Genomic DNA, 22,179 nt, shown 5'->3' with positions numbered 1-22,179 from the left:
CTCACACGTAAAGACAGTTACTGTGAACTGAAGTTACCCAAACCCTAGCTGCGGGCTCGAACCAGTTTGAGCTGATTCAGTTCGAGGATAACAAAGGGAAATCCATATTTGGTGGAAAGAGTAATGAGTCAATCCTAAAGGTGTCTTTGGAGTGAACTTTAGTGGAATGACACCAGCTCATCAGATGAGCTAAGAACCAACAAGGACAAGACACCACAGTTCAGGAAGATAAGGAAAAGGAATAAATGAATGATTTTGATGTGCCATCATCGAAAACTCCGGAGAGCAACCATCGCGAAGTCGTGTACCACTCCCATGCTTGGAAGCTTGGAGAGAACCGCAAGACCTGGGAGAAATGGTCTGGCCAGTATGAACTTCTGTTCCTGGGTTTTGGCCTTTATTTTTGTTGACTGTTCAGAGAACGTTATTGGAACACCATTGGGTGTGCCTTTGGATTTTAGCTTTGCATGAATTGCGTGCCAGGCGTTCACCTATTCTGAACCAAATAGTGTGAATTGTATGTGAGTCAGTTAGTGGTTAGTTAATACAGATTTCACTCTTGTCCCCTTTGAGCCTTGCCAATAACGGTTGTTGAGGGCAGTAACCAGGCAACACTTCAAACTGTACGTTCACAGTCTGGATACTGCTACAAGCTGTACTGTTACAGCCTGGAGATTGCAACAAAATGTACCGTAGGTCATAAAAGTCAACTTTGTAAACATTCAACTCCTCAGGGATAACAAGGTGCAGAGCTGGAAGAACACAGCAGGCCAGGCAGCATCAGAGGAGCAGGAAAGCTGACGTTTCAGCTCTGGACCCTTTTTCAGAAGGACCCTTTCTGAAGAAGGGTCCAGACCCAAAACGTCAACTTTCCTGCTCCTCTGATGCTGCCTGGCCTACTGTGTTCCTCCAGCTCTACACCTTGTTATCTCAGACTCTAGCATCAGCAGCTCCCACTATCTCCAACTCCTCAGGCAGCTGGATCAAGTCACATGCTTTTTCAGAATCTCTACAGTTGGAAGTAGGCCATTTGGCCCATCAATTCCACACCTCTCCTCTGAAGACCATCCCTCTCAGACCCACCACTCATCCATACCTACATTTCCCAAGGTTAATCCACCTAACCATCACATCCCCAGACACTATGGGCAATTTAGCATTGCCAATCTACTTAACCTGCATATCTTAGGACTGTGAGAGGAAACCAGTGCACACAGAGCGATCCCTACACAGACACAGGGAGAATGTGCAAAGTCCACATAGTCAGTTGTCCGAAGATGGAATCGAACCCAGGTCCCTGATGCTGTGATAAAACACCATGCCAATGGAGAAATTTGCAAAGGTAACATGGTGCAAAGACATTTCTCAGCTTGAAAAACTGCAGCTTGGAAAAGCAGAAAATGTGTCTTCAGGCCTCTGCCCAAAATGACTTTCTGACCTTTGTTCTCAAAATGCCGATGTCCTTCACAGAATTGAAAGCTAAAATTTATTTTTCCTGCACTTTTAAAGTTCTCACGTAATAACAACATACACTAACCTACACCCTAATACCTGTGTTCAGGTATTAAAACAAACACATGACTTTGAATAAGTTTTAATTTGAGTGTCTATTTCATAACAAACAGGTCAAGTGTGTTTGTCTCTGGAGTGAGTTAGCATGAAACCACTTTGACTCTTACTGTGCATATTTTGTACCATTTCTGTCTCTAGGATACTCCATTTTAGCTTGAATCAAGGGAGGCAGTTTAAAACATAACCATTTTACAAAGTCCAATAGCTCAAATGAGTTCCAGTTGGTGCACTGTGCATGTATAACACAACCGCTCTTTTGTATTCCAGTGAGACTTGAAATAAATCGCAGCATTCCATTATACTTTTTCATTATTTTATATATTTTCCCACAAGATTTTTGTGATTTCTCCATTTAGATCAATTTCTCTCTACTAATGCACAGTTCTGAGTTTGACCTCATTCAGAAATACTGCAATATGATCTCATAGCTTTTCTTGGTAAACTCCATTTGCTGGTAGTGAAGGGCTGAAGGACAGCTGGACAGCTGGCCCACAATGCGACTGATACAAACAGTCTATGCCTTGGCTGAGAAATGCAAGTGTCAGACTCTGGCCCACCAATCACTTCATCACTGGATGGGGTACCAGATAGTCTTTATTGTAACTTGGAAATAATCCTTGTGTACAGTCTGTTTGGGTCAGTGTGCAGCTCTTTATAGATGCATTAGCTGATGCTGTCATGCACTGACTCTGCCAATAGCCTTTTGTTCTACCTGCTTTATAAAATGTTTTGAAATCTGGACACTTCCTTGGTGCTTGCAAAAGGCCACAACTTCCACATGGCTTGCCATGTGTGTGTGTTCCTGTGATTAGTCTATCATTGAGATTTTACTTTGGGCCTATAAGCTTTGTTGACCTGTGAGGATTACTTCATAATTATGTCCATCTTCCATTGGCTCTTCATTTCTCTTGGGTCTTCAGATCCTGCTCCTATATATTACATTCTGGATTGGGGTGAGTTTTGCAGGGCTATCATATCATTTACCCATCCTGGTGGAAAAGTCCATTTTCAACTTGCTGCCTCTCTAAAGGGTTGCCCCACCAGAGGAAAAGACTGGGCTTTAATAAGCCTAGAGTGGAACTCCTGTCTCTTCCTGCCATTGAACACCAATCCTATTGGCTCACAGCTCAACTGTCCCAGCAACACCAGGGCCTAGCAACGCTGAAGGCAGAGCTCCATAAATAGAGAAGTCTGGGACTTTAGCCTCCTCCTAGGCAGTAGAAGTGAGTGTTCGAGAAGCAAAGGGAGTGTGAGACACAGAGTGGGACTGGAATGGGTATTCTCCGCAATAAGCCTCCCAAGGACATAGATCCCCTTCCATTCTGCTTTTTACATCCAAGCTGCTCAAATGTTTAGCCTGCCCTGTTCATTCTGCCTTACTCCACCACGCATTTATAGACAGCAAGATGAAAGTAGCTCTGTAACGGTTCATGAGTTCACCTGTGAAGTGTCTGAACAGGCTAAAGGGTGCTGGGACTGCCTAATGCCTCACTTGCCCCACCCTCCCTCCCTCCCTCACTCACGTTGTGGAGCAGCTCAAGGACGGTTAAGAAGTCAGTGAACCAGGCATCCATACTGCTTCACATGACTTCTGCAGGCAAATCCATAAAATCCCATCAAATCCGCTCTCCCAATTCCACTCCCCCTCCCCCCAACCTCTGAACTTAACTTTGAATCACTAATTCTTCTCAGAGTACGTTACTCCCATAACAGCTCGGTCTTCACAGAAGATGGGATTACATCTGAAGGAGGGACAGAGCAATTGCAAAGCTCAACTGTTCAGTTGAAGCGGTCGGGCTCTCAGACGAGAGCAATGCTGTCTCTGATGTACTGGAGTGAAACATTACAAGATGACCTGCCTGCAAGTACAGAATCTTCACAGGGCAAACACTTAAAAATAAAAAATGTGAAGAAATACGACCTTAACTTCTCAATGTTGGGTGACCCAAGCAATATAAAGCCACTAATATTTAATGATGATTCAAATGCTTATTCTGATTTTGCATATTTTGGTGTAGCTGCCATGATAGAGGTTTCTAATGTGTGAAAATGACAAATATTGTCCTTGAGCAATTGTGAACCTCAGAAAGGGTTGATAAAATTACTTTGGCTGCCGAAACACTGAAGTGGATTTCGCAGTCCACAAGGTTGAACAGGGGTCTGACCCAGAAGAATGTGGGTCTCCCTTTTACTGCATAAAGATGCTGCTCAAGTGTCTTGTGGTAATTCATGGGGGCCCTGTGGGGAACTTGCCCACAGCAGCGAGCCAAGGGGGAGAGGCACACCCAGTCAGCAATGTAATCAGGAAATCCAACACAGAAAAGACAGGACCTTAACTGGAGCTTGGTCCCATTTGAAGGAACTTTGGCGTGGGACAAATGTGGCATTGTCTAGAGCCTTGCCCAAGTGTAGAGGTGGCATGAAGCAGCTGTGTCGCTCTACCCAGCAACAAATGGGTTTTTAGTGAGGTGGTGAATTTAACCAGCAACGTCTGTTCGTTGGCAAGGAACATTGAATAATGAGGCGCACTGACAGAGGACGCATCATCACCACAATTGAAAACGCAATTGGACCTTGGCATATTCCTTACAATGTAGCTTTTTGTTTGCAGTGGAAGAAGACACATAATGACAGAAACAGCAACAGGGCCAAAGGCTCTTCCCAACATGACCATTCTCCACCTGATGCAGGATGAGGTGCAGGAGTTATTATGGTGTTAGGGTTAGGGTGAGGGTTAGGGCACCAATCAATGGAGTTGACACATTAAGTGAGGTGAAGTGAGATTGGAGGAAAGTCCCAGGATTGTGAGGTTATAAAGGCACAGAGCACTGTCCTAGGATTAAGGGCTGGAGAGGGCTCAATGGTGAGGACCTAACATTGATGGCCTTTGACATTGGAGGCTGACAGATTTTGGTAAGGAAGGTATGACTCAGATATGAAGGGTCTAAGATTTGGACCCTGGTTGCCATCTCCCAATGGTGCCAGTGTGTGTTTTAAGGAAATAACTCTCTCCAAGATCAACTCCAATTAGAGTTTTTGCCTCTCATGCTCCTTGTCTTCTCCTCCACATAATAAATATTGCCAGGTACTTTCAGCTGCTGGAGAGGAACCAGGTCTCTAGTGCTCATTCTGAAATGGTGGACTGAGAGTAGTGTGTACGTTGAAGATTCAGGTTTATTTCTAGATTTCTTACTTTACTACATTTCAGCAGTATAAGATTTATATTTTGGAACATTTTTGTTTGTTTTATTGTCAAAAAGTAAAAAAAAGTAAAAAGCTCATGTTTTTTTTCAAAGGGAGTCCTGTTAATAAACATTTTGGAGAGGCCTACATGTTGATGGCTTGGTTTTATTCTTCTACAAAACTATCCATGTAGAAGAGAGACACAAAAGAGACTTTTGTTTAAAATTACAGAGGAGTGTGTTTTTTTAAAAAAAATGAAGTTGTGTTTACAGAGCTTTTAGAGAGGCCTACACATGGACAACTCTGGAATGAGCTGCTTTTTAGCACTCGAACTCTTCGTCTGTTCAGAACATTTCCTTTGTGACAATTTGCTTAATTAAAACCAAACAACGTCATGAAAAATTGCTGTGGAATGTTGACAAAATCAGATTGCATTCAACAGGGCCCAGGACGAGTTAAATCAGGGCCCAGTGACTGGGACTCACAACTTTGGAGGGCAGGTTGTGCTCTGGTCATGAGGGAGGCATGGGAGAGGCCAGAAGCACCAGGACACATGTACCTATTCTCACCACTAATGTTCCCTTCTTGGTCCACGTGTTGGTCAATATTGTCAGTGGCTCGGGAGCAGCCCTCTCCTTTCACATCTGACATTACCACCCTTTCCCTCAAACAATTTCCCTTCAGCCCTATGTTCTTGGAAACTAACTCCATCTCTAACCAGTCCTCCCTTTACAAAGCCATTGAATGTATGATCACCTCCAAATCCATGCTCACCTTTCACTCAATTCTAAGTTTTAATCCCTTTAATTAGCTTGTCACAACTTCTGAGTTGGTTCATTATCAAAGTCATAGATATTACTGCATGAGTTATTGATCAAAATTAACTAATGTTCCTCATTTTTCGCTAGCCCTCAGTAAATTCTGTTGTGTTTGACTCCACCATCGTCTTCCAAGGCTTTCCCACCATTGTCCACCCCACTCTCATCAGCACTACCCTCCCTGTGCTCTCATCAGTTCCATACACTTGACTTCCACCAGTTCCCAGGCTGAAGTTAGCCTCATTATGTTTCATCAGAGTTGGTCTCCTTCAAATTGCAATTGGAATCAGTTACTCAAGACAAGATATAGGCTGAACCCGTAAGAGTCGTTTACTGTGCACATTGTCTTAGGAACTTATAACTTAGAAAAGGCCAAAGGATGGGATGTTGGAGAGATATGGTGCATGGGTAGTCGAGGACGTGGATTCAAAATTAAATAGGATTCCAGCAATTAGTTACCTTCCCCTGTTTCTTGTAGTTCATCTTCTTTGTATTTAGGACTGTGATGATAAGTTTAGTGAGATGGGGATGCAGTGGGAAAGTAACTAGACTGTAATAATCTAGAGGCTCAGGATAATGCTCTGGGAACATGGGTTCAAATCTGACTATGGCAGCTGGTGGAGTTCAAATTAAATTTAATAAATGTGTAACTCAAGTGAGTCTCAGTTATGGTGACCATGACAACTATCACTGACTGTTGCAAAAATCCATTTTGTTCGTTGTCATCCTTTAGGAATGAAAATCTGCTGTTTTTACCTGAGCTAGCCTGTAGATATTCTTAACTAAGCTGTTTAGAGATGTTATCGCACACAGTCTGAAGCAGGTGGAAATTGATGCCAAGCCCCCTGGTTCAGAGGCTGGGCAACTACTATAGCACCATAGAAACCCCCAGGCTCACCCATGGCAATGATGGTGATGCTTAATTATTTTCTGAAATGTTCTAACAATTCCCTCAGTTAACAGGCAGCTCGGTCTGGGCAACGAATTCTGACCTGCTCAGTGCTGCCCGCAACCCACAAATGCATGAAGAATAAAGAAGTGCTGAAACACACAGGATTGGAAAAACCCAGGCATATTCTTCAGCTTTTACATCAGATTTTTCCAATGGATGACAATGGGCGGCTGATGGCAGAAGTGGCCATTTTCAGGCATGACCATTTCTCCAGCTATCTGCTGACCTGACCCCAATGGGACAGTGAGAGAACAGCTGCAAAATTTCAGGGTCAACAATATCTTTAACCATTTGATCTTTCAATTATAATCCAATGAGAAATGATCAAAGGATCATGCCACAATGTTGTAAAGACCTTATAGTAACACAAGTCATCATTGCCACATAATATTCATTATAAAATGTATATGTCAATCACAGATACAACCTTGATTGAATCTTTTGAAGAAGTAATGAAGAGGATTAATGAGGGCAGAATGGTACACAATTAGTTATTTAGATACAGAACTGGCTTGACGGTAGAAGACAGAGGGTGGTGGTGGAGGATTGTTTTTCAGACTGGAGGCCTGTGACCAGTAGTGTGCCACAAGGATTAGTGCTGGGTAAACTGCTTTTTATCATTTATATAAATAAAAACACAGGAGGAATGGTTAGTAAGTTTGAAGAAGACACCAGAATTGGAGGTGTAGTGAAGAAGGTTACCTCAGAGTACAATGGGATCTTGATCAGATGAGCCAATGGGCTGAAAAGTGGCAAATGGAGTTTAATTTGGATAAATGTGAGATGCTGCATTTTGGAAAGGCAAATCAAGGCAGGACATATACATTTAATGTAATGTCCTGGGGAGTGTTGCTGAACAAATAGATCTTGGAATGCAGGCTCATATTTCCTTAAAAGTGGAGTTGCAGGTAGACAGGATAGTGAAGAAGGTGTTTGGTATGCTTGTTTTTATTGGTCATTGCATTGAATATAGTAGTTGGGAGATCATGTTGCGGCTGAACAGGACATTGGTTAGGCCACTTTTGGAATACTGTGTGCAATTCTGGTCTCCCTGCTATAGGAAGGATGTTGTGAAACTCGCAAGGGTTCAGGAAAGATTTACAAGATGTTGCCAAGGTTGGAGGATTTGAGCTTTGGGGGGAAGCTGGATAGACTGGGGCTATTTTCTCTAGATTGTCGGAGGCTGAAGGGTGACCTTATAAAGGTTTATAAAATCATGAGGAGCATGGATAGGGTAAATAGACAAGGTCTTTTCCCTGGGGTGGGGAGTTCAAAACTAGAGGGCATAGGATTAAGGTGAGGGGAAAGATTTAAAAGGGACCTAATGGGGAACTTCTTCAGGCGAGGGTGGTATATGTATGAAATGAGCTGCCAGAGGAAGTGGTGGAAGCTGGTACAATTGCAACATTTAAAAGGCATCTGCATGGGAAAATGAATAAGGGTTTAGAGCGATGTGGGCCAAATGCTGGCAAATGGGTCTAGATTTATCTAGGATACCTGGTTGGCATGGACGATTTGGACCGAAGGGTCTGTTTCTGTGCTGTATATCTCTATGACTCTAATCTTAAATAATATCTGTCACCAGGTATCGTTCAATGCTAACCTTCATCAAACAGCTCACTGAAATTGATTCAGAAATCCATGTGTTTATTAAATAACGTGGTTAAAAAGCACTTTAAATTGTGTCAAGTTTCTCCCATTGCAATTTCATGTGGATACCAAGGTGGGATGATAAATAAAAGGAGATAGGTTCATACCTTTAGAAAGATATCAGTATTTAAAGTGCTTCAATCATTTCAGTAATTTACCAATTTCAGGTGTCCCAGACTTTTTCACAGAGAGTAGGACAGTTAAAGTGAAAGATGTGCACATAGATTGCATCTTCCTTCAACTTCACATCCCACAGCAATTTAAAATGAATGATTGCTTCTCATTTTTTTCAATTATTCTGCCTTTGGCCAATATTTATTATTTGACCAGCAAGTTTAAAAGCAATGAGCTGTTCGTGAACTTGATGCCTGGTAAAAATCATATTTTTGACTTTACAACAATGACTGCATTCAAAAGTACTTAAAACAAAAACCCACACAAAGAACAGTAGATGCTGGAATTCTGAAAGAAAAGCATAAATTGCTGGAATTTGAGTTCTGAAGAAGGGTCACTGGACCCAAAATGTTGCACGTCTCTCCACAGATGCTGCCAGATGCGTGGAGTTTCTCCAGCAATTTCTGTTCATGTTTCAAAATTATTTAGTTTGGTGCAAAGCGCTTGGATATTCTGCAGTTGTGGCAGGTGATGTATGAATGTAAATCCTTTCCTTTTTTAGTTTTGGAGCAATCTCCATTGTTTCACCCGAAAAATCTCCACTCCTTTCTGGACATCTTGATATAAGGGGAATGAACCAATTCCAGGGCAGGAAGGACCAAACAAAGGTATTGCTACAACTAGGGGCTGTTAAGAGTCATGTTCGATAATGTAATGATAACTCTGTGGGAAATGGGATCAACAATCTCTGATCTCAGAGGCCACCATATCTCAGTGCTTCCTACATTGTTCATGCCTTTAGGCAATATGTAGCAAATTATGAATAATTGAATCCATCTAAACAAAATTTATGGAGATGCTTTTGAGAGTGATATGTATGAATAAAAAAAAAGTATCTAATTCAAACCACCACAGATTAAAGGATAACAGGAAATGCTGTGCTTAAATAGCTTTGTAATGGCTTCATAAGTGAGGAAAAAAAAATGAATTGGAGAGGTGTGATCTTGAATTTTCGACCCCAGTGATGTCTAAAGCCCGCTGCTATATTGAAGACATAATCAAAACGGTGATTTAGTGCAGCACTGACTAAATGTTGCATTAACTGAGGTTGTTGTATTTTGAATAGAATAAAGACCCTCCATGCAAATATACTGTTGGTCAGGAGAGAAGTTGTGGTGTGATTTGCTGCACAGACAGTCCTCCTGATGTTCTGGACAATATTGTCACTGACCACCACCATAGGCATTGTACATTTTATAAAGGAATTTACATTATTTTAGATGAGTTCAATTTGATTGAGGTCATCTAATTTCAGGCCTCAAATTGATCCCTTCAAACTATACAGTTTAAATATCCAAGGTTCAACAGAGATACACCACTGGGCAAGAACAGAACATTGAGGAGATGGATAATCTCAAACCTCAACAAACAGTCACCTAAAAACTAAAAACTATTTAAGTAGCAAACGAAAAAACGAAGTGTTACATTTATCAGAAATACATGACAAACTTCAAACGGGATCTAAAACCTTGCTTTTGGAAAGGAAAACGCTTCCTTCCTTGCTCCTAGGGAAAAGACACTTTTTCTTCATTCATTTGTGGGATGTGGGCGTCACTGGCTGGCCAGCATTTCTTGCCCATCCCTGGTTGCTCTTGAGAAGGTGGTGGTGAGCTGCATTCTTGAACCGCTGCATTCCTCCTGCTATGGGTTGACCCACAATGCTATTAGGGAGGGAATTTCAGGATCTTGACCCAGCGACAGTGAAGGAAAAGGGATATATTTCCAAGTCAGGATGATGAGTGACTTGGAGGGGAACTTGGAGGTGGTGGTGTTCCCATATATCTGCTGCCCTTGTCCTTCTAGATGGAAGTGGTTGTGGGTTTGGAAGGTGCTGTCTGAGGATCTTTGGTGAATTTCTGCATTGCATCTTGTAGATAGTACACCTGTTGCTACTGAGCGTCGGTGGTGGAGGGAGTGAATGGTTGTAGATGTAGTGCCAATCAAGCGGGCTGCTTTGTCCTGGACGGTGTCAAGCTTCTTGAGTGTTGTCGGGGCTGCACTCATCCAGGTAAGTGGGGAGTATTCCATCACACTCCTGACTTGTGCCTTGTAGATGGTGGACAGGTTTTGAGGAGTCAGGAGGTGAGTCACTTGCCACAGTATCCCCAGCTTCTGGCCTGCTCTTGTAGCCGCTCTGTTAATGTGGTGAGTCCAGTTAAGTTTCTGGTCAATGGTCAATTTATACCCTTCATGATTTTATAAACCTCTATAAGGTCCCCTCTAACCTCTTACACTCCAGTGAATAATATCCCCGCCTAACCAGCCTTTCCTTATAACTCAAACCTTCCAAACCCGACATCATTCTGGTACATCTCTTCTGAACCCTCTCTATCTTAGTAATATTCTTACTATAACTGGGTGACCAGAACTGGACACAGTACTCCAGAAGAGGCATCACTGATGTCCTGTACAACCTCAACATTACTTTCCAATTCCTAAATGCAAAGGACTGAGCAATGAAGGCAAGCGTGCTAAATACATTCTTAACCACTCCGTCTATATGTGACACAAACTTCAAAGGATTATGTACCTGAACCCCAGATACCTCTGCTCTACAGCACTACCCAATGCCCTACCATTCATTGTATTAGTCCTGCCCATGTTTGTCGTTTCAAATTACAATACGTCACATTTATCCAAATTGAACTCCAAATTCCATGTTGTATGACTCTGACTCTATGATTTAGTCAATGCCTTTCTGCTCTCAGTTACCTGGACAACCTGTGCACATGTGTAAAAGACTTACAGTTTGAAATTGTTATGTATAGTCCCTTTGGGATGAAAACTCCCAAATCCCCATACCATCACCAGCTTTGTAGATCATTTCTTTCAGCATTTCCCAAACTCTCCATAATGTTTCATCAGTGAACTGGCTGCAGAACTTCAGGGCTCACTATATTTGTTCCCACTCACTCTTTCTAAGGAAACTCATGAGCAATTCACAGGTCAAATGCACTGGAGACTTTATTTAAACAGGTAAGCATCAATAACCAAAATCACAATTTCAGCAAAGTAACTCTTCTAAGGATTCTATGTGACCCTAATCAGTATAACAAAATGGATGTATCTGACACAATTACAGGATCCTGATATTGTTCAAGTCAAGCTTTAACCACCAAATCAATTGCAATATATTCAATGATCTGAAATTGTATTATTTGTTGTGTCAATGGCATGGTCAAGAAGCAACTCAGAATTCTCACTTTCCAAAGTGTTCAACACTCAATTTTAAGATTAGGTCAGAGTTGTGTGAGTGTTGGATTAAAATTTTTCAATAATTTCAGTAATTTACCAATTACAGTGCATGGATATTTGACTGCATTCTTCAGCTGCTCTCTGAATTTAGTCTGGGTCACTGCATAAATACAGGTGTTGGTGCAGGTACTCAAAAGCTGCAGCATGTAGCCTGATTGTTGAGTGATATACGCAGGATCATGGGGGCCAGTATAATCATAAATATTCGCAAATCGCCAATAAAGGAAATATACAACATTTGTCATCCATAATAGTATAAAACTGCCTGATATGGTGAAGAGTAAAATGATTGATTTCCTGCGGCTGCCCATTTCTGGGTCAGTGTGATTCTCACTCTTGCCGTGAACCAATAGCTTCCTGCGGACTCTATTGGTCACTAAAATGTGTCTGGCAGTCAGAGCATTGAGCAGTAAAATCAGAATGAATGGAAGGAAAGGAGTTAAAATAATACAGCTGAAGTCAAATGTTACCCAGGCAGTTTCTGAATGAAAACTTTCTGAGACAACTCCTCCCCAAGGTACATTGTCAATTACATATTCAGGCTGATATACAAAATACCAAGGAACATTTTTCAAGCAGAATAGCACACTCACTGTTGTAATAACCACGGCTGCACTTTTCTTTGTGCAGTACACTGATTGAAATGTCTGGCAGCAAATTGCAACAAAGCGATCAAAGGTGAAAGTGACAGTGAGCCAAACAGAAATGTCTGTGGCTGCAGAAAGCAGGACAAGCAAGAGAGAAATAATGGCTGTGATGTTCAAGTAGGTATTTGCGAAATAAAAGGGGATAACTGTAAACAGTATCACATCAATGAAAACAACAAGAAGATCAGCTGCTGCCATGGCCACCAGATAGTGAGTGATACATTTCGAGAGTCCGCACTTTCCTCGTGATAGGATCAGAATGGCTACTGAGTTAACTGGAACAAATGGAAAAAGAAAGAAGGGAGATATAGGTGGAAATTTTGAACATTTGATATTAATATCTTAGCTTAGAAATATTGAATAGATTTAGTCCAGTAACACTGGTGAGATAATTCCAACATGCTGGTATTCTATATAAAATGTTGCTTGCTGACATCAACCCTGAACAGCCAACTCATGAACAAAAACAAAGTTGATGGAAAAGCTCAGCAGGTCTGGCAGCATCTGTGAGGGAAAAATCAGAGTTAATGTTTCAGGTCCGGTGACCCTTCCTCAGAACTGAACAGGCAACTCTTACGTTAACTTTGTGCCTCTCGTTTTGTACTCCTTTCTCAAAGGAAAAACCCCCTACCTACTCCATAACATCTTTTCATGATTTAAAATAGGATAACTTGCATTTGTACAGAGGACTGTGAAACTTTGCAGAGGAACATAGATACATTGAGTGAGTGGGCAAAGGTCTGGCAGATGGAATACAATGTAAATAAATGTGAAGTCATACATTTTGGTAAGAGTAATAGTAAAAAGGATTATTACTTGAATGGTAAAAAGCTGCAGCATGCCGCTATGCAGAGGGACCTGGGTGTCCTTGTGCATGAATCACAGAAGGTAGGTCTGCAGGTACAACAAGTAATTAGGAAGGCAAATGGAATTTTGTCCTTCATTGCTAAAGGGATTGAGATCAAAAGCAGAGAGGTTATGTTGCAGCTGTACAAGGTGCTGGTGAGGCCACACCTGGAGTACTGTGTGCAGTTTCGGTCTCCTTACTTGAGAAAGGATGTACTGGCACTGGAGGGGGTGCAAAGGAGGTTCACTAGGTTGATTACGGAGTTGAGGGGGTTGGCTTATGAGGAGAGACTGAGTAGATTGGGATTTATTCATTGGAATTCAGAAGATTGAGGGGGGATCTTATAGAAACATATAAAATTATGAAGGGAATAGATAAGATAGAAGTAGAGAGGATGTTTCCACTGGCAGGTGAAGCTAGGACAAGAGGGCATAGCCTCAAGATTAGAGCGAGCAGATTTAGGACTGAATTGAGAAGGAACTTCTTCACCCAGAGGGTTGTTAATCTATGGAATTCCTTGCCCAGTGAAGTCGTTGATGCTACTTCAGTAAATGTTTTTAAAGATAAGGTAGATATTTTTTTGAACACTAAAGGAATTAAGGGATACAGTGAGAACGCGGGTAAGTGGATCTGAGTCCATGAAAAGATCAGCCATGATCTTATTGAATGGCGGAGCAGGCTCGAAGGGCCGGATGGCCTACTCCTGCTCCTAGTTCTTATTATGTTCTTACTGCTGCTTTTTGAACACATGATGCCTGATTTGTTTTATAGCCAAAAATGTACTTTTAATTAAGTTTTTCTCTAATGTAGAAAACTAAATGATTAACGTATGCAAGCTTTCACAGACAGTAACATGGTAACATCTAGATAATCCATCCTTGTGATACGCATTAAAGAAGAAATATTGACCAGAGGACTCTTGCACATTTTCATAATCATCCTATTTATATCTGAAATTGAAGACAAAGCCCCAATTTCACATCCAATCTGGAAAACAACACATCTGATAGTACAACGCTCCCTTAGTAATGTACTAGCATGGCAATCTTATAGCAATGAGGTGTTGATGCGATACTCACAAAGGTTGCAAATCAAATGTGAGAGTGTTAGCAACTGAGGCATGAATGATTTTGAAGGTGATCAACTCTTATCCCCCTATATTCAAGGGATTAAAAGTTAAATCTATGTAACATGGCCTCATAATGTGACACTTCTGATGTCTGTCTGGTGACTCTGTGTAGCACCCATTCCATGGTGAATTCATGATCCCTGAGCAATGATGCCCAAAACTGAATGCAATATACAGATGTACTCTGTACAGCCTTAACATAATTTCTACATCTTTGCATTCCTGTCAATCTTAAGATAAAAGCCATCATCCCATTAGACTTGTAGGAGTAACTTTTTGAACATATCCATAACTTTAAATCATGCCTTATTTGGGTGCATAAATTCCCTTCTCATTGACTGTTCCAAGTCTCTTTCCATTACAAAATGCTCTGATCTATCTTCTTTAGACCCCGAATGGATGGCGATACTGTTTGAGTTGCGTTCTCTCACATCATCAATCTCTCTTTGCAACTTGCTGTTCTAAACTCATTCGGTGTTGTTAGTGAAGTGAGCAAGTGGCTGTACATTCCTTCATCACTGCAAGCTTCTCGAGGACAATTCAAGATGGTTAATAAATGACAGCTTTACATTGTTACTCAAATCCCATCAACAAATCCCTGAGGAAGCAATAGCAGTTACATTCTAAATGTTTGAAAGCATACCCATGATTCTGACAATCTGTTGCCCACAATTATTTGAAATCCCCTTCCCAGTCAATAGATTTTCTCCCATTCAATGTTGTCTCATTTTTGTTATCAGTTTCTCTGTTGAATTTTGCCAAATACCTCCTGGAAGTCCATATCAATAATACCTGAGGACACTCTGTCAGGTGACAAATGTGTTATCCCCTCTAAAAATTCAAATGTGTTTATTCGTCACATTTTGCTCTTTACTCATGGGGTGATGATGGTATAGTGGTGTTGTTAGTTGACTCATAAGCTAAGGCCGCATGCTAATGCTCTGGGGTCATGGGTTCAAATCCCATCACAGCTACTGGTAAAGTTTAATATCTGTTTAAAAAAATGAAATTGAAAGTAATAAGCTCTTGTTTATTGCTGAATGTTCACGTATGCCAGGAAGGAATGAGGACATGAAACTCACAATCACAGAAAGCAGTTGAAGTAAGTAGTTGTATTTGAGGGAAAGGTAGACAAGTAAGTGAGAAGGCAATAGATAGTGATGATGGTATATTTAAATGAGGAAAAATCGAGAGAGGTAAGGAGGGAATTGAAATGAGAATGACCATATGAAAAATGTGTAAATTAGGTAGGGGAAGAAAAGAGTCTGCCCTTAATATTTCTTAATTTATTGGATAAGTAAAGTAATTGCCCTATTAATTACATATAGACAGCCTAATTTCATCAGGGATTATGAGGGATCCCATTCAATAATTGTTCTATTTTCTGCACATAAACTGACGTTTTCCCAGTCACCATCAGTTCTGAGGAAGGGTCACCGGACCCGAAACGTTAACTCTGTTTTCTCCTTCACAGATGCTGCCAGATCTGCTGACCTTTTCCAGCAACTTTGTTATTGTTCTGACAGTACCTGGTCTGTAAATAGAACTATTTAAGCTGATGCAATCTCTTTAGTCATTCAAATGCCTCTTAATTTCAAACCTTTCAGCCCTATTTTCCTCTATTTCATCTCTTCCTTCAGGCTACCATTCATTCCAATTCTGCTATTTCCGTTTCACCATTTAGTTAGATTCTGTAACAGTGTACATGGTAGTCCATAATTCACGTTTACCTTTCATTTAACCAGATTTTAACAGTGAAATTGAGCAAGGTATTCAAATCACCAGCTCAGTCACAAGAGAAGATGATTAAACAGCTCAAGTTCCATTTGTGAGATGTACACTGAAATGTATTTCCTTCCATTAATTGGTAAAGTGACTTACCAAGAACTCCAACAACTGCAAGAACAGGGTAGTAAATGTCTTCAATCTGATGCAGTATTGTTGGCTCACGCATTTTCTGTGAGATGCATTAGATCCTCGTAATGTTGCAGACAATGAATCTGCCTATTTCCATTCAGAGGAACCTCATATTTATACAGGAGGGAATTCTGCAAAAAGACTTTTCATTAGAAATATTAATTACACTTCACGGAACAAGCAAGTGAAGACAGTCATGTGAAAATTCATCTGTTTATCATGGAATAAAATATTTATGTTTTTACATTATCTACAACATAGACCAATGTCCTGATTTGCGTCAAAGAGACATAATGAAATTGACACAGAGGAAAGGAATGAGAGATGAGGAGGGGTGACCAAAGCTCCATCAAAAAGCTATGTTTTAAACAGGATTCATTCCTCTGTTACTTCCATGGTCAATGGTTCCGATCCTCCCTCTAGCTACATCATCATTCTCGATGTTCGCTCATTGGAAGGTCTACAGTTTGTATGCAACCCCACACAGCATACCTTATACCTATCATCCCTGTCCCTATCAACCACTGGCCTTTTTAAAAATTCATTTGCAGGATGAGGATGTCACAGTCTAGGCCAGCATTTATTGCCTACCCCTAATTGTCCAGATGGCAGTTTAAGAGTCAACCACATTGTTGTAGGTTTGGAGTTACATGTAGATTTCCTTCCCTATAGGTCATTAGTGAAGCAGGGGTTTTTTCCCAACAATCAATGGATGGTCTCCATTAAACTCTCAATTACAGATTTTTGTTGAATTCAAATTCAACCATCTGTCATGGCTGGATTTGAACGCAGACCCCCAGATCATTACCTGTATTTCTGGATCAATAGCCTAGCAATAATACTACTAAGCCATCACCTCTCCTCTGGTTGCCCCATGACTCCTATTTAAAATGATCATCATTGTGTTTAACTCACTCAGAGATAGTAAGAACTGCCAATGCTGGAGTCAGAGATAACACAGTGTTAAGCTGGAGGAACACAGCAGGGTAGGCAGCATCAGAGGAGTAGGAAAGTTGACATTTTGGGTCGCGACCCTTCTTCAGAAATGGGGGAGGAGGAAGGGAGCTCAGAAATAAATAGAGAGAGGAGGGGTGGGACTGGGGGAGGTAGGTGGGATGGTGATAGGTGAGTGCAGGTAGGCAATGGTGGGGATTGGTCAGTGAGGTGGGAGGAGCGGTTATGTGGGAGAGAAGATGGACAGGTTGTTTCAAGTCAAGGAGGCAGTGATGAGAGGCAGGGTTGGCCCAGTCTCATCCCAGGACAACCCGCCAATGGACAGCAGTCTCCAGTCTCCAGTCACACAAACAGCCTTTTACCTACAGTCTAAGTCTCCTATCACTAAGTCAATTTTGGATGCAACTTGCCAAGTTACTCTGGATCCCATTAGCCTTTACATACTTTTTAGCTGCAACATTGCCTCCTGATTTTAACTACTTGGCCAATCAAAAGAGAGACAGAAGATATTCCCATCAATCATCCATCTATTTTGCTGTGACATCACATATTGTCTCTGATAGGTAGAAACAGTTTTGTAGAATCTCTTTTTTTATCTGCTGCTGCCACTGACCTTCCCAAACAGATCCACTGTCCTAGTTTGCTTCACACACAGTGCTGAAATTCTGAACAGTCCTCCCAGTCCTTAACACAGTGACACTAATAGATGTACACTCTTCACAGTCCTTCTTACAGTGACACAGGTTGATGTACACTCTTCCCAATCGATATCATAGTGACACCAATTGAGGTACACTCTTCCCAGTCTGTCTCACAGTGACACTGATTGATGTACATTCTTCCCAGTAACATCAGGGTAGTTCATAGTTTGCCTGTAGAAATGTTAATGTAATCTTCGGGTCAGGTTTGATTTGGATAGATTGAAAGTAGCAACTTCTCCAATCATCAAGGAATGGTGAACTGAAGTCAATGAGAGAGAACAGTTAAAGGAAAAGTTTCCAGGCTCATCCTCTTCTGATTTCTGCTTCAGTGGTTGTTTGGTTTTCCTCATATACCATTTGAGCTGATTCAATTAAGCATCATTGCTGGCATTTATTTCTAAACGGACTGTCTCAGAAGTGATTTGCACCTCCTTGTTCTGTGCGCTGTGCATCTCCAACTGTTAATGCAGAGCTGACTTTTCTCCAATATTGTTTTGGGCTCAGGCCTTTGTTTCTGTAGCTGCTCCAGATGAGCTTGATTGATTTAACATGTGAATTGCTACACATCTTCTTATAGGCTGGCAATCTTTTTGCTGGGTTAATTCTTAATATTGGACTTATCCTGAGCTCATAGTTCAGCCTTTTTATCTTGATCCATCATTTCCCTCACCAGAGCCAAGAGCAGAGATTTGAGCTCCACCTCTTCTTTCATATTCAGTTCTGAATTGTTTCTTGAATCATATGCTCTAGTTTGTGCTATGTTTCTGATGTTATACTGACAGCATAGATTGTGACTAATGTTAGATTACAGCATGCTGGTATACCCAAAATTACTGACGCCAGTAGTGTCTCTCATGTCAAAAATCTATGATGACCTGCCAAGTTCTACTTATATCCAACACAGTTGAATCTGCACATGGAATTGGTGAGCCATTGCATGCTGAAAGTTTTACTTCCAAGTGTTCCGTTACAGTTTTCCATTTATGTTGGCACATTCTTTTTAAAATCCAGAGGGTTAACTTATCGTCAAGTAAAATTCTTAGCGAATAATGAACAGTTATCAACAGAAATTGCTGGAAATCACTGTGAGACAGACTGTGAATAGTGTACATCAATCAGTGTCACTGTGAGACCGACTAAGAGCAGGTCTGGCAGCATCTCTGGAGAGAAATCAGTGTTAACGGCTCCAGGAACCCTTCTTCAGAACTGACCAGCTGAGTTTTTCCCAGTCATTTTTTTTGTTTCTGATTTCCAGCATCAGCAGTTCTTTCCCTTTTTATGATCATTTATCAAGCTTTCTGAGGACAGTCCATGAGAATTATTGCAAACACTTCAGACATTGTGAAACAGCAATGTTCTCCACGGAACTGACCATGAGAAGACTGAGTTCAGACCCTGTGGGGTCTAACCCCTTCCAAATCATCTACCTATTAAAATGTCTTTTTAATGTGATTGTACCAGACTCCACCGTCTCCTCTGGCAGTTCATTCCATAACCATGCCAACTTATGCATGAAATAGTTGCCCCTTAGGTCCCTTTTAAGTCTTTCCCTTCTCACCTTAAACCTATGCCCTCTAGTTTTAGACTCATTTAACCTGGTAAATAAGGCCTTGGCTTTTCACCCTATCCATGCTCCTCATAATTTTATAAACCTCTATGAGGTGACCCCTCAGCCTATGGAACTTCAAGGAAAATAACCCCAGCCTATCCAGCTCAAACCCCTACAACATCCATGTAAATCTTCTCTGAACCCTTTCAAGTTAACAACATCTTTCCTAAAGCAGGGAGACCAGAACTGAATGCAGTATTCTAAAAGTGGCCTAACCAATGTCCTGTATAGACACAATATGACATCCTAGCTCCACATTCAATGCACTGACCAATAAAGGCAAGCATATCAAACGTCTTCTTCACTACCCTTTCTAACTGTGACTCCACTTTCAAGCAGCTATGAATATGCACCCAAAGTCTCTTTGTCCGCCAACACTCCCCAGGATCCTACCTTAAGTGGATAAGTCCTGCATGATTTGCCTTTCCAAAATTCAACACGTCATATTTATCTAAATTAAACTCCAGCTGCCATTCCACAGCCCATTGGCCCATCTGATCAAGGTCCACTTATCCTATGAGATAATCTTCTTCACTGTCCATTGCACCACCAATTTTGGTGTCATCTGAAAATTCACTAACCGTTCCTCTTATATTCACATCAAAATCATTTAAAGAAATGGCATAAAGCAGTGTACTCAGCTCCGATCTTGCAGCACACTGCTGGTCACAGGCCTTCAGTTGAAAACCAAACTTCTACCCATCGCCCTTTGTATTCTATCTGCAAGCCAATTTTATATCCAAATGGCTAGATTATTCTGGATTCTATGTGATCTAACCTTTCTAACCAGACTACGATGTGGAATCTTGTCGCACAACTTACTGAAGTCCATATAGACAATGTCCACTGCTCCGCTTTCATCAATCTTCTTTGTCAATCTTCCTTATTAATTCTTCAAAAAACTCAGTCAAGTTAGCAAGACAAGATTTCCCACACTCGAAGCCATGCTGACTGTTCCTATTCAATCCTTGCCTTTCCAAATACATGTAAATCCTATCTCTCAAAATCCCTTTGAGCAACTTACCCACCACTGACATCAGGCTCTTGGTCTGTAGTTCACTGTTTTTTCCTTACGACCTTTCTTAAATAATGGCACAACATTGGTGAACTTGCAGTCTTCCAACACCATACACATGGCTAACAATGATACAAACATCTCAGCAAGGGGTTCAGCAATCACTTGCCTAGGTTCTTGCAAAGTTCTGGGATATACCCGATCAAGACCCAGGGATTTATCCATCTTTGTGTATTTTAAGATGTCCAGCACCTCCTCCTCTGTAAATTGGATATTTTTCAAGGTATCTCTATTTATTTCTCAAGTTTTTTCACTTCTAAATTCTTCTCCACAGTACGTACTGACTCAAAGTACTTGAGCGCCACTCATCTTTTGCAGTTCCACACATAGATAGCGTTGTTGATCTTTAGGGGCCATATTCTCAACCGAGTTACTCTTTTATCCTTAACGTATTTGTAGAATCTCTTTGGATTCTCCTAAACTCTATTTGCTAAAGCTAACTCATGTACCATTTTTGCCCTTCTGATCTCCTTTTTGAGTAAACTTGCACTGCCCTTATACTCTTCTTGGGATTCACTCAATCTCAGCTGTCTATACCTGCTATATGCCTCCTTCTTTTTCTTGACCAGAGCCTCAATTTCTCTAGTCATCCAGCATTCCCTACACATACCAGCCTTGCCCTTCACCCTAATGATGCTCCTGAACTCTTATTATCTCATTTTTGAAGGCCTTCCAATTTCCAGCCGTCCTTTTACCTGTGAATATCTGCCCCCAATCAATTTTTGAACATTCTTGCCTGACACCATCAAAGTTTTCCTTACTCCAAGTTAGAAATTTGACTTTGAGACCAGGTCTATCTTTTTCCATAACTCTTTTAAAATGAATAGAAGTATGATCCCTTGCCCCAAAGTGCAGCCCTACTGACACCTCAATCACTTGCCCTGGCTTATTTCTCAAGAGAAGTTCTTGTTTAGTTCCTTCTCTAGTAAGTACATCTACATACTGAATCAGAAAATTTTCTTGTACACACTTAAAAAATTCCTCTCCACCCAAGCCCTTAACATTATGGCAGTCCAGTCTATGTTTGGAAAGTTAAAGTCCCCTACTATTACAACCCCATTGTTCTTAAAAATATCTGAGATCCCCTTACAAGTTTGCTTCTCAATTTCCTGCTGACTCTTGGGGGGCCTATGGCACAATCCCAATAAGGTGATCATCCCTTTCCTATTCTCAGTTCCACCCAAATAACTTCACTGGGTGAAGCAATATCCTCCCTTAGTACAGCCGCAATTATCTAGAACTTTGCCCAAAGGCAGAGGTGGGCATGAAGCAGCTGGTCCACTCTGGCCAGCACCAAAGGGATTTTTAGGGAGGTGGCGATTTCTGAACAGCAATTTGTTTGTCTGTTTGTTGGCAAGGAACATGAAGGAATGTGACTCACTGGCACATGACTTGTCTTCCACACAATTGAAACCACAATTGGAGTTTGGCATATTCCTTACAAGTCGCTTTCTGTTTGCAGAAGAAGAAGACACATGAGGCCTGAGACAGGGACAGGCCGAAGGTGGTCTTCCCAACATGACCATTCTCCCCCTGGTAGAGGAGGAGGAACTTAGACAGGGTTAGGTTTAGAGTTAGGATTAGTGTTAGAAATTATGTCAGGGTTAGGGTTAGGGTTAGAGTTAGGATTAGAGTTAGGGTTAGGGTTAAATTTAGAGTTAAACTTAGGATACTAATCAATGGAGTTGACCCATTT

At 41.2% G+C, this 22,179-nt stretch overlaps 1 protein-coding gene across 1 annotated transcript; it reads right to left on the bottom strand.

Moving 5' to 3' along the window:
• Window positions 1-537: 537 nt before the first annotated feature.
• LOC125483789 (probable G-protein coupled receptor 139) lies at window positions 538-16,181 on the bottom strand. Its single transcript, XM_048600472.1, has 3 exons — window positions 16,109-16,181; window positions 11,642-12,526; window positions 538-668 (listed from the first exon to the last, which is right to left on the bottom strand). Exons 1-3 carry the CDS (start codon window positions 16,179-16,181, stop codon window positions 538-540), a joined length of 1,089 nt encoding a protein of 362 aa, XP_048456429.1.
• Between the last annotated feature and the right edge of the window lie 5,998 nt (window positions 16,182-22,179).

The sequence above is a fragment of the Rhincodon typus genome, chromosome 8 (genome assembly GCF_021869965.1).
Source record: "Rhincodon typus isolate 14 chromosome 8, sRhiTyp1.1, whole genome shotgun sequence".
Taxonomy (NCBI): Eukaryota; Metazoa; Chordata; class Chondrichthyes; order Orectolobiformes; family Rhincodontidae; genus Rhincodon; species Rhincodon typus.
Note: the sequence above shows the minus strand (reverse complement) of the source record. Positions and strands in the feature narration are given on the sequence as shown.